This window comes from Microtus pennsylvanicus, chromosome 2 (genome assembly GCF_037038515.1).
Source record: "Microtus pennsylvanicus isolate mMicPen1 chromosome 2, mMicPen1.hap1, whole genome shotgun sequence".
NCBI classification, from domain to species: domain Eukaryota; kingdom Metazoa; phylum Chordata; class Mammalia; order Rodentia; family Cricetidae; genus Microtus; species Microtus pennsylvanicus.
In genome coordinates this window covers 127,171,571-127,199,514 of record NC_134580.1, presented here as the reverse complement: position 1 = coordinate 127,199,514, position 27,944 = coordinate 127,171,571, and the positions used below count along the sequence as shown (strand labels likewise).

The 27,944-nt window shown below is 44.6% G+C and overlaps 1 protein-coding gene across 1 annotated transcript; it reads left to right on the top strand.

Moving 5' to 3' along the window:
* Positions 1-52: 52 nt before the first annotated feature.
* Positions 53-27,943, top strand: Psmf1 (proteasome inhibitor subunit 1). The gene is made up of 7 exons (XM_075962476.1): positions 53-421; positions 12,443-12,595; positions 13,764-13,846; positions 19,172-19,357; positions 23,931-23,984; positions 24,934-25,092; positions 25,893-27,943. Exons 1-7 carry the CDS (start codon positions 293-295, stop codon positions 25,942-25,944), a joined length of 816 nt encoding a protein of 271 aa, XP_075818591.1. The 5' UTR covers positions 53-292; the 3' UTR covers positions 25,945-27,943.
* Position 27,944: the final 1 nt, after the last annotated feature.

Here is a 27,944-nt window from a genome sequence, read left to right as displayed (position 1 = left end):
GGCGGAAGCAGAATCTGGCTTTGAGAAACCGAGTCCCCGCCGGCGTGCTCCCTGGCGGAACCTTCCAGCGAGGCGCCGACAGTTCCAGCCCGGAGCGTATACAAAGCTAGGAGCTATTTCCGGCGCAGGTTTCTGTGTTTCTGCGCAGGTGCGTACGGAGCACGGAGCCGAAAGCGAAGGGAGTTTCTACCCCAGGCGTCGCCACTGCGCGCAGTCCGGCTCCTCCGAGGCGGAGCGGCTTGCCGCACTGCCAGCTCCTTTCCTTTCTTCCCCACAGAAGCCGCGAGCGTCCATGGCGGGCTTGGAGGTTCTCTTCGCTTCGGCCGCGCCTGCCATCAGCTGCCCGCAGGACGCCCTCGTCTGCTTCCTGCACTGGGAAGTGGTGACAAACGGCTACTATGGCTTGGGCACTGGCGACCAGGTACGCTGCGGAGCCGGCCTGGGTGGAGGGGAGTCCGAAATCAGAGGCCCAGAGGCCTCGCCTGACCCTGCCAAGCCAGGGCCCCGGGCTTCTGACGCCGCACTTTAGCGCGCCTGGAGCTGGTGCCAACAGCTGGCACAGTGTGTGTGTAAACCCGAGAACGGAAAGGCTTCCCGGCACAGCCCAGCCGTCGCTCAGGCCATGTTGTGTGGATCTGACACCGAGACAAGCTAATAGCTTCCTGAAAGTCCCCATCCATCTAATATCCACAAAGCATCATTATCATACAGTCCTGGCGTGGAATACTCAATGCTACACACCTCACTCAAGACACACACCGCCCCCCCCCCAAATCTGGTTCCAAGCACAGGTGTAGTGGTGAACTTTGACCTACTCAGCCATATTCTAGAACCCCCACTCAGCAGTGGGGATGGATGGACCAACCACCATCTACTCACTACTCTTCTTCCCGTTCTTCCCTTAGCTGTCTCCACCAGAATCCCATCTACTCTCCTATCTCCAGATTCTGCCACTTAACTGATGGGGCCTTGTTGACATCCGCATACAGGCCCAGTATACATGATGGATTCTCTGTCCTAGCCGCCTCCTTTTCTCTGCCCCTTCTTCATGACCGCTATGTCTACCTGTATGGCAGGTTTTTGGGTGAACTGGCCCTAGTCCCTTTACTGCTCCCTCAATACTCATCTGCTCCGTCAGAGGAAGTATCCTCCCGGCCACAGTCCCATGTACACATCCTTGGGGACTCAGGGACTCCAGGCCCCTCTGTCTCTATCTTGACAATCAAAATTCAGACCAGTTCTGGGAAGAAGGTCCTCTCACCCTCTGGATCTTACAGAGAGACTTCATCTTCGTCTCATTTCTAACTGCATCAGTTCCCAAGCCCCTACTTATTTTTAACTTCTTTGATATATATGTTAGTACGCTTTCCCTCCTAACACAACTTTATGAACTCCTCCTTTGACACACTTTGACCTGGCTGAACACTTAACCCCTGCTGGAGTTCCATCCTTGTCTGAACTAAGACCACTCTACTTTACCACCCATCAGAAGGAAGCAATACACAAAGATTTTTATTGATTTCTTTACTCTCTCTGTTCCTTACCAAACCTCAAGTAGTACCCAGAACTAGAAGATGCAGGATCCAGACATCTCCCAGAAGGACAAGGAGCCTGGAGGCTAGGGGTTTTGGAAAGCATTGCCTGCTGGCCCTTTGTCTACCTGCATGCCCTTAGAGGACATGTGGTGTGTTTGTTTCCTGCTGTCCCATCTCCGAGTCCTTGCGGGGCTCAGGTTGCACTTGTCCACTCGCTGCAGATGGGTGTACTCGTGTTCAGAGTAGAAGTCAAAAGGATTTGGGAGGCATCTTTGCTGTTAATTTATCTAGTTGAGAATTTTATTTTCCAGCTGGGGCCAGCAAACCAATAATGCTTGCCTGACTGGGAAGGCATTTGTATTGTCTCTCTAGCCGCCTCCTGCCACCCACCCTCCCTGGAGTGATAACAGGGGAACAAAGTCCTCAGAGTACACACTGGACTGTGTGACACCATCTGGGCGGCTAAACGGAAAGCTATCTTATCCACTTTCTCTTGGGCTTTGTGTCTAGCACTGTAGAGCTGTGCGTGTAATATTTGATTTGAAGACCAACAGATCCCTTGACTTGGAACAAAAATCTGACATTGGTTTGGCTTCCCTTTTGAGGTCAGGGCAAACAGCTCAGTAGCTGTGTGGATGACTTAAGTGGCGGGGGCATGGAGATGGCCATAGACATAGAATTTGGCTTTCTGTTGTGGGAGTCTGAAGATTATGAAGAAAGAGAAAATGACCTGTTTGTGTGGTTTTGGTGGTTGGTTGGTTGCACTCTAGTCTGTTGGCACTGGGAGAGCTCAGCGGCCATTAAAGGATGTTTCTAAAGTTCCCCTTAGCTTCTCAGGACCAGTCCGCTGGGGAAGCTCTCCAGCCTGCCCTGCACTGCCCGGTACTGCCCTGTACTGCACTGCCCTGCCCTTAAACAGGTCTCAGCTCCTCTCAGGCCGTTGAGTTCTCAAGTGAGAGAGTTAAATTATCCAAACACACATTGGTCACTTGCCAACCATCGCCTTCTGGGACACTTGATATTTATATCTAGGTGCCGAGGGCGGCCACATGAAGTGTTGGGCCTGTGCCACTGCTGTTTTCTGAGGAACACCAGTCTTATCACAGTGAGGCGTCAGCTTTACCTGACCCCAGCAGTTCTCTCTGGCTCTGGAATGAAGGTGTTGAGGTGGGGAGCAGAACAGGTTGTCTGTATGCCGAGAGCACATGCTGGTGGCACACACGTAGGAGGCAGGAGAAAGCCAAAGGCCTTGACAGAACATAGATAAGGTATGTCACCCTGGCTTCCAAAGTAACCCTTAAATCTACAGCACTGTGGGAGTCATCCAGTTTAGGCAAGAGAGTGGTTTCTCAGGGCCGTGGTTAGTTTCGCTTTCGTTTCCCCACGCTCTCCTCTTTGAGGCTTGTATGATTGTCACCTAGCCAAGTTTGACTGGGCCTCCTCTGCCAATGGATTTCCAAGCACCAGGGGTGGCTTCCCTTGTCCTTGTGTGTAAAATCCTTCACATCTGGACCTTTTCTTTATCAGTGTTCTCCATCTCTAGCCTCCTTCCCTTCCACATGTTCTCATGAACACAGCTTCTAGTCATGTTCTATGTTGGCAATGTAAATGTGTGGTTTTTAAGTTTTTTTTCATAAATGATATTGGACCTTAAACCATTTTCCAATTCCTTCCACTCCCCCTGTAAATCCCCACTTCAGATAGCGCCCCCCCCCCCCACATAGCCCTCCTTGTAAACCCCAATCCAGTTAATGCTTCCTGCTGGAATATTGCTGATCTTGTTGACTTGATCTTATGTAGGTAACTATGTCAGTGTGAGCTCATAAGTGCAGTGGCCATGTGCCCCGGAGGACAGTGATCCCTGGAGTTCCCCCTCGTCCTCTGGCTTCTACATTGTCTTTGCCAGCACACATACACACACATACAGAGTTTTCTCTAGAATGCTATGGTTAGATCTAGTGTGTCCTTTCTAATAGCCGTGTTATATCTGCTGTCAGTGCATTTTGCATTTTACCTCTGCTTTGGCTGCTCAAGCCCAGGCTGAGGTGAAGATCCCAGTTGCTTATCAGGTCCCATGTGTCTCCACAGGTTTCTTCTAGGAGGACATTTGAGTGTTGGCTTATAGGCTAGCCTAATAGTACTAAATACAGCTAGATGGTATCCCAAAGGGCCTGTGTAAGTTTAAATCCCCATAAGTAGTGTCTGAAAGTCACTCATGCCCAGTCAAATTCATAGTCATAGGCTGATGGATGGGTATAGCCTAGATCTCCTTATTTCAGCCGTGCTTCTCCAATAGCTAGTAAATTTGAGTAAAAGAAACTTTTATACTGTTAGCTGCTTTTTCTGTTGTTTGCTTTCCAAGTACCCCCTTATGTACTGGTTATTGATAATTGCCATTTGTGGATCATTTTGGCTGCAGTATCTATGACTGAAGAAAAGTTTTATGTTATGGTTGTCTCACAAGTGACATTGTGTTTCTATAGGGGTCCAGCTTAAGCCCTTTCTTCCCATCTGGAAATAATTGTGCTTATTTTTACTATAACTTGGGAACTAGTCTCATACTTCAATGTATAAAAGGGAATGTCCTAGTTGGTTGGGTTTTTGTTTTGTTAACTTAACACAAGCTAGAGTTATATGGGAAGGGGAATCTCAGTTGAGAAAATGCCTCCATAATATAGGTAAGTCTGTAGGTAGGCCATTTTCTTAACTAGTGATTGACATAGGAGAGGCAGCCCAGCTCACTTTTTAGTTGGTTCTAGGGTACATAAGAAAGCAACCTGAGCAAGCCAGTAGGCAGTGTTCCTCCATAGCTTCTGCTTCGGTTCCTGCCCTGTCTTCCTTCTATGATAGACTGTGATGTAGAAAACTAAAGAAAATAATAAAGTAAATAAAAATAAACCCCGGTTGCTTTTTTATTTATTTATTTATTTATTAAGGATTTATGCCTCCTCCCTGCCACCGCCTCCCATTTCCCTCCCCCACCCCCGATCAACTCCCTCTCCCTCATCAGCTCGAAGAGCAAACAGGATTCTCTGACCTGTGGGAAGTCCAAGGACCACCCACCTCCATCCAGGTTTAGTAAGGTGAGCATCCAAACTGCCTAGGCTCCCCCAAAGCCAGTACGTGCAGTAGGATCAAAAACCCATTGCCATTGTTCTTGAGTTCTCAGTAGTCCTCATTGTCCACTATGTTCAGCAAGTCCGGTTTTATCCCATGCTTATTCAGACCCAGGCCAGCTGGCCTTGGTGAATTCCCGATAGAACATCCCCATTGTCTCAGTGTGTGGGTGTACCCCTCGCGGTCCTGAGTTCCTTGCTCGTGCTCCCTCTCCTTCTGCTCCTGATTTGGACCTTGAGATTTCTGTGCGGTGCTCCAATGTGGGTCTCTGTCTCTGTCTCCTTTCATCGCCTGATGAAGGTTAATATTCAGGAGGATGCCTATATGTTTGTCTTTGGATTCACCTTCTTATTTAGCTTCTCTAGGATCGCGAATTATAAGCTCAATGTCCTTTATTTATGGCTAGAAACCAAATATGAATGAGTACATCCCATGTTCCTCTTTTTGGGTCTGGCTTACCTCACTCAGGATAGTGTTTTCTATTTCCATCCATTTGTACGCAGAATTCAAGAAGTCCTTGTTTTTTACTGCTGAGTAATACTCTAATATGTATATATTCCATACTTTCTTCATCCATTCTTCCATTGAAGGGCATCTAGGTTGTTTCCAGGTTCTGGCTATTACAAACAATGCTGCTATGAACATAGTTGAGCATATACTTTTGTTGTATGATAGGGCCTCTCTTGGGTATATTCCCAAGAGTGGTATTGCTGGGTCCGGGGTAGGTTGATCCCGAATTTCCTGAGAAACCACCACACTGCTTTCCAGAGTGGTTGCACAAGTTTGCATTCCCACCAGCAATGGGTGAGTGTACCCCTTTCTCCACAACCTCTCTAGCAAAGGCTATCATTGGTGTTTTTTATTTTAGCCATTCTGACAGGTATAAGGTGGTATCTTAAAGTTGTCTTGATTTGCATTTCCCTGATTGCTAAGGAAGTTGAGCATGACCTTAAGTGTCTTTTGGCCATTTGAAGTTCTTCTGTTGAGAATTCTCTGTTCAGCTCAGTGCCCCATTTTATAATTGGGTTGATTAGCCTTTTGCGGTCTAGTTTCTTGAGTTCTTTATATATTTTGGAGATCAGACCTTTGTCAGTTGCGGGGTTGGTGAAGATCTTCTCCCAGTCAGTGGGTTGCCTTTTTGTCTTAGTGACAGTGTCCTTTGCTTTACAGAAGCTTCTCAGTCTCAGGAGGTCCCATTTATTCAATGAGGCCATTAATGTCTGTGCTGCTGGGGTTATACATAGGAAGTGGTCTCCTGTGCCCATGTGCTGTAGAGTACTTCCCACTTTCTCTTCTATCAGGTTCAGTGTGTTCGGGCTGATATTGAGGTCTTTAATCCATTTGGACTTGAGTTTTGTGCATGGTGATAGATATGGATCTATTTTCATTCTTCTACAGATTGACATTCAGTTTTGCCAGCACAATTTGTTGAAGATGCTCTCTTTTTTCCATTGTATACTTTTAGCTCCTTTATCGAAAATCAGGTGTTCATAGGTTTGTGGGTTAAAGTCAGGGTCTTCTATTCGATTCCATTGGTCGACTTCTCTGTTTTTATGCCAATACCAAGCTGTTTTCAATACTGTAGCTCTGTAATAGAGTTTGAAGTCAGGGATGGTATTGCCTCCAGACAATCCTTTATTGTATAAGATTGTTTTGGCTATCCTAGGTTTTTTGTTTTTCCATATAAAGTTGATTATTGTCTTCTCCAGATCTGTGAAGAATTTTGATGGGGATTGCATTGAATTTATAGATTGCTTTTGGTAGAATTGCCATTTTTACTATGTTGATCCTCCCAATCCAAGAGCAAGGGAGGTCCTTCCATTTTCTGGTGTCCTCTTCAATTTCTTTCTTCAAAGACTTAAAGTTCTTGTCAAATAGATCTTTCCCTTCCTTGGTCAGAATTACCCCAAGATATTTTATGTTATTTGTGGCTATCGTGAAAGGTGATGTTTCTCTGATTTCCCTCTCTGCTTCCTTATCCTTAGTGTATAGGAAGGCAACTGATTTTTTGGAGTTGATCTTGTATCCTGCCACATTACTAAAGGTGTTTATCAGCTGTAGGAGTTCTTTGGTAGAGTTTTTGGGGTCGCTTATGTATACTATCATATCATCTGCAAATAACGAAAGCTTAACTTCTTCCTTTCCAATACGAATCCCCTTGATCCCCTTATGTTGTTTTATTGCTATTGCTAGAACTTCAAGCACTATATTGAAGAGGTATGGAGAGAGTGGACATCCTTGTCGTGTTCCTGATTTTAGTGGAATGGCTTTGAGTTTTTCTCCGTTTAATTTAATGTTAGCTGTCGGCTTGCTGTAAATAGCTTTTATTATATTTAGATATGACCCTTGTATCCCTAATCTCTCCAAGACCTTTATCATAAAGGGAAGGGGTGTTGAATTTTGTCGAATGCTTTTTCAGCATCTAATGAAATGATCATATGGTTTTTTTCTTTCAGTTTATTTATATGGTGGATTACATTGATAGATTTGCGTATGTTGAACCAGCCCTGCATCTCTGGGATGAAGCCTACTTGATCATATGGATAATTTTTCTAATGTGTTCTTGGATTCAGTTTGCCAGTATTTTATTGAGAATTTTTGCTTCGATATTCATGAGTGAGATAGGCCTGTAATTCTCTTTCTTGGTTGGGTCTTTGTGTGGTTTTGGTATCAGGGTAACTGTAGCTTCATAAAAGGAATTTGGCAATGACTCTTCTGTTTCTATATTGTGAAATACATTAAGGAGTATAGGTATTAGTTCTTCTTGGAAGTTCTGGTAGAATTCTGCATTGAAACCATCTGGTCCTGGGCTTTTTTTCCAAGGGAGATTATTGATAGCCATTTCTAATTCTTCGCGACTAACAGGTCTATTTAGATCATTCACCTGGTCTTGGTTTAGCTTTGGTATATGGTACTTATTTTAAAAAATGTCTGTTTCTTTTGTATTTTCCAGTTTGTGGCATACAGGCTTTTGTAGTAAGATCTAATGATTCTCTGAATTTCCTCTGTGTCTGTGGTTATGTCCCCCTTTTCATTTCTGATCTTATTTATTTGCACATTCTCTCTTCTGTCGTTTAATTAGTTTGGATAGGGGTTTGTCGATCTTGTTGATTTTCTCCAAGAACCAACTTTTTGTTTCATTGATTCTTTGGACTGTTTTCTGTGTTTCTATTTTGTTGATTTCCGCCCTCAGTTTTATTATTTCCAGTCTTCTACTTCTCCTGAGCGTGTCTGCTTCTTTTTTTTTCTAGAGCTTTCAGGTGTGTTGTTAAGTCCCCAATGTATGCATTCCCCGTTTTCTTTAAGTGGGCACTTAGTGCTATGAACTTTCCTCTTAGCACTGCTTTCATCGTGTCCCATAGGTTTGAGTATGTTGTCTCTTTATTTTCATTAAATTCAAGGAAGACTTTAATTTCTTTCTTAATTTCTTCCTTGACCCAGGTGTGGTTCAGTAGTTGACTATTCAGTTTCCATGAGTTTGTCGGCTTTCTGTGGGTAGTATTGTTGTTGTCTTCTAATTTTAGTCCGTGGTGATCAGATAAGACACAGGTGGACACTGATATTTTTTTGTATCTGTGGAGGTTTCGTTTGTTTCTGAGTATGTGGTCAATTTTCGAGAAGGTTCCATGAGCTGCAGAGAAGAAAGTATATTCTTTCCTATTTGGGTGGAATGTTCTATAGATGTCTGTTAAGTCCATTTGCTTCATTACCTCCAATAATTCTCTTAATTCTCTATTAAGTTTCTGTCTGATTGACCTGTCCCTTGGAGAGAGAGGTGTGTTGAAGTCTCCTACTACTAGTGTGTGTGGTTTGATGTCTGCCTTGAGTTCTAGTAATATTTCTTTTACATAAGTGGGTGCTTTTATATTAGGGGCGTAGATATTCAGGATTGAGACGTCATCCTGATGAATTGTTCCTGTTATGAGTATAAAGTGTCCATCTCGATCTCTTCTGATTGATTTTAGTTTGAAGTCAGTTTTGTTAGAAATTAGTATGGCCACACCTGCTTTTTTCTTAGGACCGTTTGCTTGAAACACCTTTTCCCAACCCTTTACCCTGAGTAGATGTCTGTCTTTGTGGTTGAGATGTGTTTCTTGCAAACAGCAGACTGTTGGATCCTGTTTTCGTATCCATTCTTTTAGCCTGTACCTTTTTATAGGTGAATTGAGCCCATTAATATTAAGTGATAATAATGACCAGTGGTTGTTGACTGAGTTTGTGTGTCTCCCTTCTTTGAGATGTGCTGGGGAAGGGTCACTAGATGCCTGAGTTATTGTAGGCAGTGTTGGCAATGTTGGACTCCTTGGGTTGCGATTTTCCTTCTATTACTTTCTGTAGGGCTGGGTTTGTGGCTACATATTGTTTAAATTTGTTCTTATCCTGGAATGTCTTATTTTCTCCATTGATAGTGAACGATAGCTTGGCTGGGTATAGTAGTTTGGGTTTGCATCCATGGTCTCTTAGCTTCTGCAGTACATCTATCCAGGACCTTCTGGCTTTCATGGTTTCCATAGAGAAGTCAGGTGTGAGTCTAACCTTTATAAGTTACTTGCCCTTTTTCCTTTGCAGCTCTTAATATTCTTTCTTTAACCTGTATATTTTGTGTTTTGATTATTATATGGCGAGGAGATGTTTTTCTTTGATCCAGTCTGTTTGGTGTTCTGTATGCTTCTTGAATATTTAAATGAATATCTTTCTTTATGTTGGGAAAGTTTTCTTCCATAATTTTGTTAAAAATATTTTTCTGGGCCTTTGAGCTGTGCCTCTTCTCCTTCTTCTATTCCTATTATTCTTAGGTTTGGTCTTTTTATAGTGTCCCATATTTCCTGAATGTTTTGTGTTGAGAATTTGTTGGCTTTGCCGTTTTCTTTGATCTGTGCGTTTATTTTCTCTATGGTGTCCTCAGAATCTGAGATTCTTTCTTCTATCTCTTGTATTCTATTGATTATGCTTGTTTCTGTAGACTCTGCTCGTTGACCTAGATTTTCCATAACCAGCTGGTCCTCAGTTTGTGTTTTCTTCCTTGCCTTCATTTCAGTTTTTAATTCTTGAACTGTTTCCATTACCTGTTTGATCGTTTTTTCTTGGTTTTCCAGGGTATCATGTACGTATTTACTCATTTCTTCAAACTTTTTGTTATACTTCTCATCCATTTCTATAAGGGCGTTTTTTACATGTTGTTTAAGGGACTCTATTGCTTTCATAAAGTCATTTTTTCCACTTCTTCTGTGTTAGGGTGTTCAAATACTTCTGTTGTAAGATCATTGGGTTCTGGTGTTTTCATGTTGTTTTTCAGATTATCGGGTGAATTCTTGCCTTGGCACCTTCCCATCTCTTCCTATTGATCCTATCTAATGTGTCTTTTAAAACCCGATCAGGTTTCCCTGCTGGCCAAGGGTTCCGCTTACCAAATGCCCTCGCTGTGTTTCCTGGTTCCTGCCGCAGGCCAAGAACCCTCTCACCCCTCCGAAGGGTCTTCAGGATGAGGACCAGGCTCCCCGTTTGCCAGTGACCTCGCCAACAAAAGGCCTACCTCTTTGATTTAATTGTAGTGGGGCGATCTGCTCTCGTTATTGTGCGCCCGTACCCACCTCGTGCGTCTGCTGGTCCCCCCTTGGGGTTTCTCTTTGATTTACTTGTAGTGGGGCGATCTGCTCTTGTTATTGGGAGCCCGTCCCCGCCGCTTGCGTCCGCCCTGCCGGTCCTCCAAAGCCTATTCCTGATTGCAGTGCCTCTCCGCAGGGACTGCGCGCGCCTCTCCGCCGCTACTGCCCTCCAGTTGCTTTTGATCATGGTGTTTAATTGTAGCAATAAAAGTCATAACTTAGCTTAGACAGGGAAATCTTAGAATTATTTTTTTAATTTATTTATTTATTAAAGATTTCTGTCTCTTCCCCACCGCCGCCTCCCATTTCCCTCCCCCTCCCCCAATCAAGTCCCCCTCCCTCGTCAGCCCAAAGAGTGATCAGGGTCCCCTGCCCTGTGAGAAGTCCAAGGACCACCCACCTCCATCCAGGTTTAGTAAGGTGAGCATCCAAACTGCCTAGGCTCCCCCAAAGCCAGTACGTGCAGTAGGATCAAAAACCCATTGCCATTGTTCTTGAGTTCTCAGTAGTCCTCATTGTCCGCTATGTTCAGCGAATCCGGTTTTATCCTAGGCTTTTTCAGACCCAGGCCAGCTGGCCTTGGTGAGTTCCCAAAATCTTGGAATTATTAAAAAGGGAAAGCAAGGAGACCATCACAACGAATACACAGAAAGATACATTTTACAATCCACGAGACTGGCAAAAACAAGCAAGTAGATAATAGCAATGCTGCAAACTGTGTGTAGCACCAGAAGCTCACTTATTGCAAATTGAGCACATTAGTACACAGTTTGCACTTATCTTATAAAAGTTCATCCCCTGGGCAAATCACATGTGTGCCAGATATGTACAACAGTGTATTCATAGCATCATTGTTTATAATGGAAAACGAAGTCAACTAGAAGCACTTCTAATGTCCATCAGACAGTGAATTTGTGGATCACAGCATATTCATTTAATGGAACACTGTATAATTGTATATGTAGACCAACTATAGAATACATCTACATGGATATCCTTCTTAAAACAACATTAAACAAACTGTGCAAGTGTTGGGTCAAGAAGATGACCCAGTCTGTGAAGTGCCTACCTTGTAAGCATGAGTTCCTGAGTTCTCATTCCTAGTACCCATATAAAAGCCAGGCACAGAGCTTAGCAGAGGAAGAGGCACATCCCTGGATCTCATTGACCAGCCTTCCTGAACCATTGAGTTCCAGGTTCAATGAGAGACTATACAGGTCTCAGAAAATAAAGGGGGAAAGCATTGAATTCCACAGCTTTTGAACACACACAAATTAGTGTATTTAGTGTATATGGGTGTCTTGTCTGCATGTGTGTTTTTCACCTTGTGCATGCCTGGTACCCACTAAGACAGAAGAAGATGCCAGATCCTTTGGGTCTGGAGTTACAGGTGTTTGAAAGCTTCTGTGTAGGTGCTGGGAATCAAACCAATTCTTCTGGAAGAACAGCCAGGCTGAACATCTCCAGCCCCTGACACAGTATGTTTTTATAACTGCACATGTAGTGATGCAACGTGAAGGAAAAGTGAAAAAATAATAATAATAAAAGTGCAGAGTGTTGGTTACTCTTGAGGACAGGGACACCCCTGAGATACACAGGCTTTAGTGATAATGTTTAGTGGCTGATGACACTGAATTTCCTGTGCTGGTGGTGACTACATAGGTTCTGTTTTATAACTTTTAAATCTAGTTTGTGTGCTACGTGTGGAGTATATGTTTATGGTTTTTATCAGACGACTACAGTTGGTTGGCGAGTCTCTGTTAGGACCTTGCTTTTGTGACCCTATTATAGATAACTCAACGTCTGAACCGTGGGAAGCACTACTTTGAATTTCACACTGGTATTATTTTTGTCATGATGATAAATGATTATTAAGCCAAGACTGTAGTTATTTTAATTCTAATTTTTGGTGATTCTGGGAATTAGCACGTGGTCCTCATACTTGCTAGGCAAGCGCTCTACTAATCTGTATCCTAGTCCAAGGCTGTTCCTCCTGAGCTGTGTTGCCAAGGCCACCAGGTAGCTGAGTGAGAGTGCTGGTTCCCAGACCTCTGATTTTCTGTGTATCCTTGAGCACATATCTGTGATGTGAGGGACAGGATTAGGTTATGGGTAAGGTGGTCCTTTATAGTTCTGTGTTCTGAGGCCAAGATCTTTCTTTTCTCAACCCTTCTGTCTTCTCAGCCAGGTCCCAGTGATAAGAAGTCAGAACTCCTGCCAGCTACCTGGAACAGCAATAAAGAACTGTATGTCCTCCGGTATGAGTCTAAGGACGGGGCCAAAAAACTCCTCCTGAAAGCTGTCCCTGTGGAAAACAGTATGATCATCAATGTGCTGGTGAGTCCGAGCCCAGGCCTGCCGACAGTGAGGGGCTGAGATGCCTGTCTAGAAACTTACTTCAGCAATGCGTTCGGAAATGTCCCCAAAGTTTAATCTAGTAATTCCCCTGAGGAGAGAAACCTTAGTAGATGTAGACGTGTATTTATTGCCTGTATTATACAGAAAAGGGATGTCCTGCTCACAGCAATGCTCACTCACTGACAGCACAAGAGATGAAGGCTAGTGTAGTCTCCGCAGCTCTTTAAGTTTCTAAAGGAAGTTTTTATGCCTTGGGCCCTTTGCATTTCATGTTTCTTGCTCTGCAGACTCTCTCCCACATCACATCATACACATATATACCCTCCACCATTCCATCATTTCTTTAGTGCCTCTCTCTCCTTCTCCCTCCCTCTCCTTCCCTCTCTGTCTCTGTGCCTCTGTGTGTGTGTGTTCATGTTCATCTATTCAAAAAGTTCAGTCCTGACTATCCACCTCCATCTGCCAGACAAGTCTAAATGATAGGTCTCAAGCCTGTTTATTTTCCAGTTGATACACATAACATCTTGTATTTCTGTACTTATATATACTCTTTTTTAATGCTGGTATTTTGCCCCTGAACTGTGAGCACCCTGAGGCAGATGACTTTCTTTCTGTTCCATTTTATGGTGGTGGTTTGTATGTGCTCTTGAAAGTATCTGGCTGTATTATTCGTATGTGGCTTTTTCCACTCAGTATGTTTTGGAGATCTTTACATAACACAGATAGATAGACAACATCCTCTTTCAGTATTATATATTATTGATGAACTGGGTTCTTAGTTGCAAACAATTCCTTCAGATTAATTTAAGTGGCTTAACAGAACTGAGATAGCTAACTGAAGTAGGTTCTAAGCTAAGCTTCCAAAAGTAGTATCCCAACCCCTAGAAACCACTGTTGATTGCCCCCTTCCAGGTTTGGGTATTGATTGGTACTGTCAGTGTGGAGTGCCCCGTACTGTGACTCCTGCAGCCTGGTTGCTCCCCTCATGAGCAAGATGTCTGCCCATAGCTGGGGCTGCTTTCCAGTGTTGCCCTAGGTTATGATTATGTATCCATTGGGTACCTCAATTCCTTGCTCACTTTCCCATGTATACCAATGAACTGAGAACTGTACCCCCATCTCTCATTTTCTGTTTTCACTTTTCTAGGAACATGGCACACAGCAGGTGGCAGACTTGACTCTGAACTTAGATGATTATATTGATGCAGAAGACCTGAGTGATTTCCACAGGTACTTCTAAAGGATGTCTTTTCTGTGAGAAAAGGCAGAGGGAGTCAGGAGCAAGAAATAAGGAATGGTATGGAAGTGCCCAGAGAACCAAGTCCTAGGCACAGTCAGTTCTCCATTCTCTTATTGTGTGTGTGTGTGCGTTTGCTTGTTTGTTTGTTTGTATGAAGATAAGACTCACATAGAAAATATCCCATGAAGTAAGGTGATGCATTCAAGAGTCCACAGATGCTACAGTTGCTACAGACTTGGGTCTAGGCCAACTCCAGCAAGTGCATCCATGGGTAGAAACACTTTGTGATAGAGGCTCTTGTGCACAGGCATGACAGCCTGAGTTCTGACCCTGAATCCCACAGGTGGCAGGAGAGAGCTATGAGAAAGTTGTTCTCTGATTGCTACACACGTGCCATGGTACACGCGCGCGCATGCACACACACACACACACACACATGCACAAATACATTCTAAAAAGGAGGAGCTTCCTTAGAGAAAGTATGCTTAATCAAGTCCACTCCACTCCCACCTTTTTTTTTTTTTAATAATTTTAGAGCCCAAAGTTAGTTCCCACCTGCCCACTGTTCCCATCATCATCTGGTACCAGAGTATCTGTTATAAGCCCTGTACCTACCTGACACCTCACCCCCATGTTGGGGTTCACTCTCAGTGTTGTGCCTTATGGAGTTTGGGCATACTCGGTGTTGTAGTGTCATGGGGCACTGTTTGACACTGGAAACGTCCTTTGTGTTCTACCTGTTCGTCCCCCCTCCCACACTGTCCCTGGGAAATGGTGATCCTGATACTGTCTCCGTAGTTTTACCTCTTGCAGGATGTTGTGGCTGGAAAAGGAGCCCACGTGAACTGTCTTCTGGTGTGGCTGTGCTGCTTGCAATCCTGCTGACAGCGACTAAAGAGAGTTTCCGCCGTCCCACACCCTTGTCAGCCTTTGGCAGTGCAATAGTGGTGTTTGCTTGTTTCAAGTGTAGCTCTTTGGAGATAGTATGTGGATCTTCTTTCTTAGGCTTATTTTTCCATGTAGTTCTTCTTTGATGAGTCTGTTCAGATCAGTTTTTCTCAGTTTTGACTTAGTTGTTCATTCTCTTACTGAGTTTTAAGAGTTTTATTTAATTTGGGTGATGGTGCTTTATCTGGTAAATGTTCTCCACATATTTTCTCCCAGCTTATGGTTTCTCATTCTGCTGACATCCTAAACTTTTAATGTTAAAAACTGTAAGCTACAGAAGAGAGACGGTTTACAAAAACACAGTGGATACCCACTTACCATTACCCAGATTAACCAGCTTTTAACATTTTGCTGCTTTTGCTCAATAAGACATTATGGCATTTTTTATTCTTGAACCATCTGAGAATTATTTGTAGGCTTTATGTAGTTTGATCCCTAAATACTGTAGCATGGAACAACAGAGAGAGTCTGGTGTGTGTGTGTGCGTGCATGTGTGTGTATGTGTGTTTGTGTGTGTATGGTGTATGTTCATGTGAGCATGCAGGTGTGCATGTTCTATACTATATGTTTGCAAGTCAGTGCAAGCCAGAGGACAGTCTCAGGTTTAAGCCATCACTTGTGACAGGGTCTCTGTTGTTTTGCAGCTATGTGCGCCAAGCTAGCTGGCCCACAGCTTCAGGGGCTCTTCTGCCTCTGCTTCGCCACAGGATCACTAGGATTGCAGGTGTATGCTACTGTGTATGGGTTCTGGGGATGTGAATTTGGGTCCTCACACTTGAGTGCTTTACCTGTCCTTTCCTTAAGACCCCAACTCAAGCCATCTCCTTAGACTAGCAATCTCATAAGGATGTCATCTTCCTTAACTTTAAAACAATTATCACACTTAGGAATGTAGCATTAGTATAATGTTTAATATGCACTCCGCATTCTGACTTCTACACCTATCCCAGCAGTGTTCTTCAGAGCTGTTCTTTTAGTTTTTTAAACCACCTAAAAAGTGCCTGTTGCATTAATTTTTATGTCTTTTTAATTCATTTTAATTAGCATAGTTCCTAGACTTTCATTTTTTTTATTTTCTTGTTTTATTAAGACTTGAAATGTGTAGTGTGTGTGTGTCTATGTGTATATTCCCCCTTGTTTTTGTGGTGCTGGGATCAAAGTCTTACTCATGTGCCGTGTTCCTGGTATTGCACAAAGGAAGAAATCATCTCATGAAAGCATAGGCTCTGAGAGCTGATTGTGATCACCTCTTCAACACTCGCCCTTCTCTCCCGCTGCTTCCACCTGCATTGTGGTGCTCCTAGCTACCTCCTTCCATCTGACTCTCCTTTAACAGGCATGAACACCACCTCTTCTAGGTAGGAGTTTGTGCCCCTTAGTAAGCTTGCTGGCTAGCTAAGAAGTGGAACCCTGGTTTATCCCTCTTTGCCTTGGCCTTTCTGTGTCAGACAGCGTAGTAGGCTGTCTTTTGCCACTACCAAAATGAAATGGCATTTGTTCTTCCAAAGAATACTCTTCTGGGAAATTCTTTAAGAAGTTCTGCGTTAGGAGTTAGTAGTTCTTGAAATCAGGACTCCTTTCTACAAGTGAAGCCTTAAAGGATAGATGCCTTCTCATATCACATCTGCGTAGGCGGAGAAACAAGAGTCTGTTGTGTTCTGTGTACTAAGTAGGAACATAATAGGTGTAAAGTTTAGTAGGCAATGGGCTCTCAGATCTTCTGACCTGTGGCAGCTGCTATGCCATTTGACTTTTTGTTTTGTTTTGTAGTATTTTGGTTTGGTTTTTATGAGACAGGGTCTCATTCTGTAGTCCTGACCGGCCTGGGACTCACTTTGTAAACCAGGATGGCTTTAAACTCACAGAGATCCACTTGCCTTTGCCTTCTGAGTGCTGTGATTAAAGCTAGAATGCTTGGCCCTTTGTTATCTTGGTGTGTGTGTGTGTGTGTGTGTGTGTGTGTGTGTGCGTGCGCGCGCGCGCATTTCATGCATGTGCGTGTGTGGGTGTGTCAGGATCTTGCTAAGTGGGCCAGGATGCCTCAGCCTTCCTGGCAATTTGTTCTCCATTTCTAGAATTTTATCATTTCAAACGTTTTATATAGATAGAATTCATATGTAATCTTGAGTTTGCCTTTTCCATTCAGCATAATCTTGTGATCCATCTAAACTATAGTGCACAGTAACTGTTTGTTACTCTTGTTTACTGGATATACTTTATGCTGTGCATACAACAATTGGTTTAACAACTCACTGACTAAAGGACAAATTAAATGACTAGACTCTGTCCAGTTGGTGCAGTTATGGATAAGGACACCATAGCATTTAAATACAGACTTGTGTGCAGTTAGTTGTGATTTTCATTTCTCTGTGGAAAATGCCCCAGAGTGCAATGATAAATTCATATTTGGTTTAGTTTTGCCGTGTCTACCGTTTTACATCCACTACCGTTACAAGTGAGCCCACTTCTGTTCATGTGTCCTAGCATTTGATTTTGTATTCTTTATGCAGTGTGCAGTCATGTGCAGGGATCTCTCATTGGGATCATTAATTTCCATTTCTCTAATACTGAATGACATTTTGAGGTGTTTCATTTTGTTGGAGGCAGACTTTCTTTGGAAATTTGTCATAGGAAAGTAGTTTCATTGTTCACTTTTTAATCTTTATGATTTTCTTCTTTTCCCTTATTATAATGCCCATAACTTCCAGTGTTATGTTAAATGAGGGTTGCCAGAAAGCACTTCTTTGCCTTATTCGCACAGTTAGGGGATAAAGGATTCTGCTTCCACTGTTAATTGTAGGGAATATAGCAGATGCTTTTTACTAAACTGAGGATGGGTTCCTTTGTTCTTCGTTCTTTGTTAGTGCTGAGTTTTTATCTTGAGTGGATTTCTCATATTGTTTTGGGAAATAGTTTTTCTTTATCAGTTGGTTTGATTTTCCGATTTTTTTTTCTTATTTGTTGGACTGGTGGGCCACACTGATTTGTGTCTACTAAGCCTTGCTTACCTAGAATAAATCCTGTTTGGTCAAATTGTATGGGTCTAATATATTTCGAGCTCAATTTTAATATTTTGTTGAGTTTTTTTTAATTGGTAAAGAAATTATTGAGTTTGTGCTTTCCCTAGTTTTGATATAGACTAGTGCCAGGGCCGGGCGGTGGTGGCGCACGCCTTTAATCCCAGCACTCGGGAGGCAGAGGCAGGCGGATCTCTGTGAGTTCGAGACCAGCCTGGTCTACAAGAGCTAGACTAGTGCCAGCTTCCTGAACTAACTGTGAAGCGTCCCCACCTGTGTTTCTGAAAGTGACTGTAAAGTTTTGTAACTAGACTTCACTGTGTTTCTGTCTGGAGTCTCTGGAGGAGGCTTGGGTTTCAGTCCCTTTTCTGTTGCTATGATAAACTGCCATGACCTGTAGAAGGGTTGATTTGGGCTTTTGATTCCAGAGGGACAGGTGTCCATCATGGAGAGAGAGCATGGCAGCAAGCAGGAATCAGGATAAATTGAGAATGATGCATGGCTTTTGAAACCCACCCAAGTGACACACTTCCTCCTGCAGGGCCACACCTCCTCAGTCTACCCAAACAGGGCTCCAACTGGGACCAAGTATTCAAACACCTGAGACTATGGAGGACATACACCTTCTAAGCCACTACAGTATGGGTCCCTACACTGTCTGGAAATGCTTGAGTTCCACAAGTTCAAAAACTTCTATTGTGGGTTCTAATGTGGTTCTATGTGACCAGGAACACTGCAGGCTCTCTGGTGTGCAGTTTGCTTTTTGAACCAGGGTGTGGCTCGTTTTTAAAATGCCAGTTTTAAGAAACACTAGAGTCCTGCCCACTTGCTGCTGCCTCATCTGACCACCGCACCCTCAGCCATAGCTCAAGTTGCTTATTTCTCACAGGCAAGGGGGGGACGGACACCTACCTGGTAGGGGCAGCCTTCCCAGGATCTGCCTGAACTGAGCCCAGGACCAGGAACCTGGTTCATCCTCCCACAGGGCCTTTGCCTTCCATGACCCTTGCCGTGACACGTGATGAACACACAATGAAGCTGAGGGAGGGGTGGCATGAGGATAAGGAGCAGCCAGTCCAAGCCCTGTGCCCCTACCTTCACCTCTTTCTAATGGGGTGGTAAATGAGGAGGGGCAACTCAGATGCCTAAGAAACTTAGGCCCAAATCTCGGAGACAGCGCCAGGCTGTTGCCCCCCTCACCCAGGTCCGCCGGACGGCCCGTTCCCACCGTAGAAAACAAACCAAGCGCAAGGCCAAAAGTTCTCAGGGCCGCCGCCCCCGCCACCAGAATACTGTACACAAGAATCGCAGCCAGCTGCAGGAACCTGACTCCTCGTCTCCTTCCTGTAGGACCTACAAGAACAGTGAGGAGCTTCGGTCTCGGATCAGATCTGGAATCATCACACCTATCCATGAGCAGTGGGAGAAGGCTCGCGCAAGCAGTCCCCACCGGGAGTTCCCACCTGCCATTGCCAGAGAGGTGGACCCACTCCGGATTCCTTCACACCACCCTCATTCTAGCCGCCAGCCTCTTTGGTGAGTATGGAGCCCCCAGTGGCCAGCCCAGGAGCCTATGGTAGGATCCCACTGTCCATCCCATCCTGCTGTTTGACCCCTCCCTGGCCTCCAAGTGTCTTCAGCAGAATTGTTGGAAGTCTTGCTGTGTGGAGGTAGATAACAAGCATTACTAGATCCGTGCATTCTGGTGCTGCTGCTGCCCAGGTGAATCAGTTACTCTTTGGGTGGGGCTGAGTGAGACTTTTGGGGAGAATGCATAGGGACAGAAGTGCCATCCTGGAGGCGAGGCAGCCTCTCATTGTGTACCTTCACACTGACAGCTTCAGAAGATGGCCAAAAGGCTGCTACGTGAATGAATCATCTTCAAGATCTTTGCAGAGTAGTTTAGCAGCAATAGTCCTAGAGACTATTATTCTGGTGAAGGGGACAAAGACAGGGGACTGTAGTCTATCTGAGACCACATGTCCTACAGTATAGTTGTATGCTTTTGGTTAGTTGACAACAGCTAATCAATTAAAATCTTATAATTAATAGTTAGCGAGTCAGTTTGGAGAACTCTGAGAGAATGGAGAACAAGAAGTACTTGGAAAGTCTAGGGACTGCTTATTCTGCAGCCTCCTTATTTCATGGAAGGGACTGGCAGCTGCCCTTCCTAAGGTCCCCAGCCACTAGTAAAGAGGCAGAGGAAAGGTTGGGGTCCAGGTGTGTTCCACTCCCACCCCAGTGCTCCAGCTATGGTCTCAGTGAATATGTTTGCAAGATCTAAGAACAAGTGCTGGGCAGTTTTCAAAGTGAGTGCTTTTTAGACCTGAAGCAGTGATGCCCATCACTGAAGAGCTTTACACAGAGCTAGGAGCCCTTCACACATGACACAGACCCATGTTTCACTTCTCACTCCTGGGTTTATTTTCCTAAGTGTGGAGTGGCATGTCTGGAGCTTGTGGGGGATACTGGGTGCGTCCACCCAAGAGCATAGCTGGAGAGTCAGTCTTGTATGGGGATGCCAGGTGGATAGGGCATGACTCCTGAACTCTCCAAATTACATGTGATACTCAGACTAGGGAACAGACTGGAGAATAGAAGTACCTCCAAATTTCCAAGCAGTGAATTAATTCACCACCATTTGCCTGAGGTTGTACAGTCTGAAATCAAGGAAGTCTGGGAGGACACTGGCCTGGACAGAGTGCTCCAGTTTAGCCCTGTGCTTCCAGCCTTTTCTCTACCTATTTGTACACCAGACTTCAGTCTCTAGACACCTACAACTGAGAAAGAAGAACCTTCTTTACAGTGGGAAGATTCAATGTCTCTAAAAGTGTAAGGCTGAGCCAGGTGTGGCCTGTAATTCCAGCACTTGGGAAACTGAGACAGAATTCAAATTCAACTCCAGCTGGTGCTACATAGTGACTGTCTCAAAATGCCACCTCCACCAAAGTGTGGTGTTTGCTCCCTTTGTCTTAGTGGCACTTGAGATGGACATTGACACAGTATGGGAAAATATATAGCAGAGCACTGTAACTAAAACCCAGTTTTCCAGCAAAGGACAAAAGTAGGGGCTTTCCCCACATGGAAATGGAATGTGCCAAAAAGACCATAGAGAGACGAGAACTCAAAGGCCCCCATAAGCAGTTGATGGGTTTCTGGCTTCAGCTGCAGACTACACAGATATATTCAACTTTAAAGAGTATTTCCAACATTCAAGAGCAGAACAGGAGAGCCTACCATCCAGGTAGACAGGCTGCTGGAGACCACACGTGTAGTATGGAGCTTAGTGGTATTGGAAAAGCTCTAGGAACAAATGGACCTGGTTTGTTGGGTTTGTTTTAAGGTGGTGTCTCCCTGTACAATCGAGGCTGGTCTCAGACAGCTCAAGATTTTTCTGCCTCTGCTTCCTGAATGTTGGGATTCTAGGAGTGTACCACCATGTCCAGCTCCGCACCGATACTGGAGCCAGAATTTAAACCAACTGCATTGGTTGCCCTTTAAAATACAAATAAGACAATTTTCCCTCAAGACTTAGAACAAAATATTCAAACTGTCTGAGGTAAAGTCCAAAGTTATTGTACCTTAAAGAACCAAAAACCCTTAGCTCTCAGAAAGATAGTCAACAGATGTCCGTACCAAGAGGTAGTACAGATACTGGGATTATCTGACTAAGACTTTAAAAGAGCCCTTGTAAAAATGCTATGGGGAGTGAGGGAAGCCATCTTGAATGCAATGATAGGAAGTCTTAGCAAATAAAACAGAAGATACCAAGAAGGACTAAATGGAAATTTTAGAAGTGAAAAATTGAACAAAGTTTACTAACAAGGTTTGCCTCATTGGATAGATTAGTAGTAGAATTAAATCGATTAAAGAGTTTGTTAACTTATAATCAAAGGAAATTACCCACCTAAAAAAAAAAAAAACAGAGGAAAAGATGTTTTCTTTTACATATCTGAGCATTTTGGCTGAGTGTGTGGGTGTGCACTACATGGTGCAGTGCCTACAAAAGCTAAAAGAGGTCACTAGATCCCCTAGAACTGGGGTCTCACAGCAGGTAGTTGTGAGCTGTCACTTGGGTACTGGGTACTGAACCCAAGTCCTCTGCAGGAAAAGCAAGTGCTCTTAATCACCAAGCCATCTCTCCAGCCCCAAAGTTTTAAAAATGAAATTTTCCGAACCTGTGGAGCAATTATAGAAGACCTAAGAAGATGACTGCGGGAGTCTTAGGAGAGGAGAGATTGCGGCAGAGGTATACTGGATAAAATGGTGATGGGGGTTACTTGATTTGGCAAATTCTAAACAATGGGAACCCGATGAACTCAGTGCTTGGACATATAAACTGCTAAAATTTAAATACAGATAAAAACATCTGAAAGCAACGAAAGAAAATGCATTGCTTGTGCAGAATAAGAATGTGAGTGAGTGTTTCTCATCAGAAATTGTGGAGACCAGAAAACTAAATCCATATTTTAGTATGGGGAAAGAATTATCAATCAGTAAGTCAAGCAAAAGACCTTGGAGAAAGCCTCACAGATAGAATAAATCAATGAGAGAACAGAATGTCAGGGTCTGAGTATAGGGTAGAGTAGTGGTTCTCAACCTTCCTAAGGCCACAACCCTTTAATACAGTTCCTTGTGTTTGGTGACCCCAACCATAAAATTATCTTTGTTGTTACTTCATAACTGTAATTTTGCTACTGCTATGAATTATAATGCAAATATCTGTTTTTCCAGTAGTCTCAGGCAGCCCCTGAAAGGAGCATTCAACACCCCCACCCCTCTCAAAGGGGTCACAACCCATAGATTGAGACCACTGGGGTAGAGGAATTAGAACATTCAGACAGTGGCAAAGATAAACTAATAATAATAGCCATGAAAGTCTGAGCACATGGGTTGTTGAGCGGGCCTTGCAGCTCCCCTCCTTCATTCTGTTTCTTTCCTTCTCACACTGGTCCAGAAAGGCAAACGGAGATGCTGGTTACTTAGGAACCTTTAATTATGCTCTTTATTCGTTCTCATTTTTGCTCCAGAGCTTTCTCAGAGAAGGAAGGACTTGATCCTTTGTAGGGAAAGGAGAAAATATTAGAGATTGCAGAGGTTTATGGCTAATGGCCGTCCAGCAGGCTATGGTGCGAAGGTCACAGTAGCCAGTGGGACTAAAAGTATCCAAGGGCCGTGATGAGCAGGTCAGGAAGCCCATGAAGCTACACCCTCAGGCTCTCATGTCTCTATCTCGCCCCACCTGAGAAGCTTCTTTATTTTAGCTGTCAGGTTTTGGTTTTAAAGTAATATTTCATGTATGGTGGAAGTTCTTGAATCTTAGGTAAAAATACAAGAACTTTGACAAAGTATGAATAAAATAGAATGTATCTGGGGTTATTTTATCTTGATTCATACTCAGCTCTTCATTATTTTAACTTTTTAAAGATTAATTAATTTTATGTATATGTGCCTATGTAAATTTATGTATAGTTCATGCATGCAGATGACCATAGAACCAGAAGAGGATGTCAAATCCCCAGGAACTGGGTTATAGGTTATAGGTGGTTGTGTATGTGGTTATTGAGGAGGTTGCTGGGAGCCAAGCAGAGTTTCCTGTAAGAGCACTGTGTTCTAGCTGCTGAGCCATCTCTGCTGCGTTGGTTTTAACTTTTTATTCTTTTATTTATTTTATGTACTATGAGTATTTGGGCTGCATGTTTGTGTGCCATGTATATGCCTTGTGCCCATGAAGGTCAGACAAGGGCATCACATCTCCTGAAACTGTAGTGACAGATGGTTGTGAGCCATCATGTAGTTCTGGGAATTGATCCCAGGTCCTCTGAAAAAGCAGCCAGTGCTTTATCCACTGAACCATCCTCTCAGGCCCTCCCATCCACCCACCCAGTCTTAACTTTTGTTCAGCTCTTTTTCACATGATTTCCAGTTTAATATGATCAGTGTTAACCACTGCTAAGGACCACTTTGAAGTATTCCTTATGTTGTGGTCTTATGAAAGGTTCGGCCTTGTCTGGTGTTCACTGTGCCCCCACTGGCATCAGCTTTAAGCCTGGGAGCCTAGGTGTTTGGCTGCTCTGGGAATTGTGGTAATTGTTCTTGTTTGTTTCAGGCGTGATCCCCTGAGCCCATTTGCTGTCGGGGGAGAAGACCTAGACCCCTTTGGGTGAGTATTTCTGGGGAAGTGGCAGCAATGTAACTTGCTTAGTGACTTACAGCCCTGCTCATCTAATTTTAGAGTTTTCGTCAGCCTCCCTTTGGAGTGAAGGAGGTAGCTGCCGAGTGGCTGAGGAATCATGCTACTCTCTGTGCTCTGCCATACATAGAGGACCATGGGAGGACCATCTCCATCCCCTCTACATAGAAGGATCTCAGCCCTTCCCTGGATAAGAGTCATGAGAATTCACCAGATGAGGAATGAAGACCCACAGTGGGCCACAGTCTGTAGAGTGTGCTCGGGCATATTTGGTGGTTACCTCTCTCCACAGAGGGAGTCTCTAAGCCCTGCTGTGTCCTCTGGTTCTCATCCTACATCCAGCAGATTCATTCTGCAGTGCAGCTGTGCACTCTACTCTCTGAGCGAGTCAGGTGACCTTTAACTCCTGCTGAAGAGTGACCCCACTTTGATCATCTCATTTTGATAGTAGGACTCACTCGGCTCTGCAGGGCTGCTCAAACAGTGCTCAGCATGGGCAGAGCATTAGCCCATCCCAGTTGGAGCCTATGAAGTCAGGTCCACGGTTGTTAGCAACTGTACTGACACCCTTAAGGAAATAGCAAAACCACAACATGAGCGGTCACGATGTCATTACTCCTAGGTTTAGAGTAATACTCTGCAATTGATCCTGGCCAATTCTAGCTCCAGTTCTTGACCAGTTGACCCCACTGGGTGTAAGACATGGCAGAGATCTCAACCCTGTGGGCTCAAGAAATCCTACAGAACTTCTTGCATCAGCAGCACACACTCTTGTGTTCTTGCTCACTTGTTTGATCTTGTGTCTGCCTGGACCACTACAGTAGCCCCGGTCAATTTTTACTTCACTCTACCTGTCCCGCATCTTCAAGGGCAGTAAGTCCCTGCTGCAGCTGCTTACCCAGCTTTCTTTCTGTCTCAGGTATCAGAGAGGTGGCATGATTGTGGATCCCTTGAGATCTGGCTTCCCAAGAGCACTTATTGACCCATCCTCGGGCCTCCCGAACCGGCTTCCCCCTGGTGCTGTGCCCCCAGGAGCTCGCTTTGACCCCTTTGGACCCATTGGGACCAGCCCATCTGGGTAGGTATTCATTCAGGTATGCTGAAACATGGGATTTGATGGCAGCTCAGCTTGGCTTCGTTCAGCATTGCAGCCCAGGTATCTGACTCCAGGCTCAGTTACCACTGCTGCCTCCCTAGAGCCTTCCAGGAGTCCTCTCCTCACCTCCTTCCCTTGTCTTAAAGTTATCATTGCTGTGATAACACACAATGAATGAAAGCAACGTGGGGTGTAAAGGGTTTATTCTGCTTACAGCTCCACATCAGTGTTCACCATCAACGGGAGTCAAGACAGGAACTCAAAGAGAGCAGGAACCTGGAGGCAGGAGCCAAGGCCATGGAGTGCTGGTTACCAGCTTATTCCCCTTGGCTTGCTCAGCTTGCTTTCTTGCAGAACCCAGGACCAGCAGCCCAGGGATGGTCCCACTCACAATGGGCTGGTCTCTCTCCCATCAGTCACTAATTAAGAAAATGCTGTACAGGCTTGTGGAGGCATTTTTTTTTCTCTCAATCAAGGTTCTCTCCTCTCAGATGACTATAACTTGTATCAAGTTGACATAAAACTAGCCAGCACACTTGGTGACCCACCAGGGAGGACTCTGAGGAAGAGGTGCCTGTGCCCATAGTCCTTTTACAGATGAGAAGGGCAAGGTCCAGAGACTGGGCATTTGAGCCAAAGTAAGACTTAGACCCAGGCCATCTGGCCCTAGAGCTTATGATCTTAAACTCCATGTCACTCTGTAGGCCTCCTCTATACCGGGCATGGTTCCTGTGCACTCCGCCCTTATCCCTCCAACTCACTAGACCCTCTTTCCGTTGCAGACCTAATCCAGACCATCTCCCCCCACCGGGCTACGATGACATGTACCTGTGAAGGCCTCAAGAATGTAACCTCTCAGCCTCCCTTTCACTCTCCTGGAGCTGCCACCACTAGCCCCATCAGTGTCTGTGTTCTTGTGGGCTCAGGGCAGAGGATTCTGCCAATGTGTTTGCAGGCCCGCTGGGGTTGCATCCCCAGCCCTTGTCAAAACCAAGGTACCTGCTGCAGCACCCCACCCAGCTGCAAATAGGTCTCAAGGAGAAATCAGTGTGTCTCTATCATCACCAGCTCCTCCCCACTTCTAAGGGAGACTCCGGCAACATAAACCCTCCACCCGATGCAGTCCCGGTCACAGCGCTATAAGAACAGAACGCATTTTGGATGTTATTATTAAGAACCAAATGTCAATACAGAATTCATGTTGCCGGTCTTCCACTTTCCTTTTTATGCTGATGCACAAACTCTTAAGAGTTTGATCCTTCATAGGACTAACTGATTCCTAGAAGTGCCCATTCTTATCAAGCATGCCCCCTTTTCCTAAGTTACTCTTGCTCCTGACATCACTAAGATAAGCCCCACTCAGACTTTATGCCTAGAAGTGTGACTGGAACCCCATGAACCACAAGGATGATTTCACCAAAGCCAGGCACACTAGAAAACCTGCCATCTCCTTCCAAGGGCAATCCTTTTCCAGTTGCTCCTGTCTGTGCAGCCCTGTTGGCTGTCTCCCTGGGCTGCTGCGTCCAGTAAGTAGAGGAATAAACAGAACAGACCTGTAGGCTAATCTCATTTTCTCCCCATAGTGACCCTAAAGAATTCCTTTCTCTTAGAGCCTAGTGAAAGCAGAGGCTCCTTTGCTGAGGCTTTGTGATGCGTCTTTATGTGACCGGGAATAGCCCTAAGGACTGGAGAAGTGGGAAGAAGGAAGGATGCTGCTTGTCCCCTTGGGGCTGACAAGAGAACAGGAACATGGGTCCAGCCAAGTGTGGTATTAAACTTCAGAAAGGAAAAGGACGCCCAAGCTTTGGAAGCCTGTGTCCAGGCCTGCCCAATCTGTAGAATTCTCTGGATCCCTTGATGCCTCAGCTGACAGGCATTGGCAGTGTTCAACCCTGTGCTTTAGTGATGGAAGGAACCAGGCTAGGAGACACCAAATCAAGATATCCACAGCCAGCGTTCAACCATGCGGCTCTTCAACATCTCAGCTCCTTGCATTTCTTCCCCCAGATTAGGATTTACCCTTTTTACCTGTAAGCGGCAAGAAGCAACTGTAGGTTTTCTGGAGTATATTCTAGGAGGGCGTCCTATATGCCCAGCCCAAAAATGGGTAGGTAAACTGAGCTGACAGAACCCTGGCCAGTCTCGGCAGGAGGCTGGGCCTTAGAGTAAGCTCCCTAGTTCTTGAAGAGGGTCACATGGGTCAGGCACTGACAAAAGTCAGGGAGTTAAGGTGCTGACCACCTTGAAGCTCTAGAACATCCTGTGGTCTGTGGGGGTAAAGACGACCATTCATTGTGTATCACCTCATCCTTGAGTGCCGGCATATGGAATGTTTGGGTTTGGTTTTAGAATCGATCATACGTGCTCAAGAGCTTGGGGTACTTTGCTCATTAAAGCATCCCTTCTTATTCAAGGGCGCACTTGAAGGAACAGCTGGCTGAATTCTTAAGATAGGTTGGGAAAGGTAGATAACTCCAGGCCCTGATTTGAGGAAAGGTAAAATGGAAACATTCTTCAATTAGGCTTTTTAATAACAAAGATGAAAAATAAAAAAGATAAATGTACCTTAGTTCTATTTTCTGGAAACAAAAGTTATGGTGGTTCTGTAGAAAGGGCTGTTTTTATTGTTACTGTTTTACCTGTGATCTTCCTTATAATATCCTTGAGAAACGCAGTATCACAGATGCGGGTAAGCTGTTGGTGCTTGTTTGGATCTCTGTCACTTCTCTCCTTCCAACTGAGTTGCCAACAGCAAGAGTTGGAATATTTCAAACATATGTCCTATAGAACCCCAAAATCAGAGCCTTCACAATAAACAGATAACACTTTGTAAT

Bases quoted from the DNA above. Each gene is read 5' to 3' on its own strand.
- Psmf1 (XM_075962476.1), top strand. From the start codon at position 293: ATGGCGGGCTTGGAGGTTCTCTTCGCTTCGGCCGCGCCTGCCATCAGC. The intron at 422-12,442 runs GTACGCTGCGGA...CTGTCTTCTCAG, and splicing joins GCTTGGGCACTGGCGACCAG to CCAGGTCCCAGTGATAAGAA. The intron at 12,596-13,763 runs GTGAGTCCGAGC...TCACTTTTCTAG, and splicing joins GTATGATCATCAATGTGCTG to GAACATGGCACACAGCAGGT.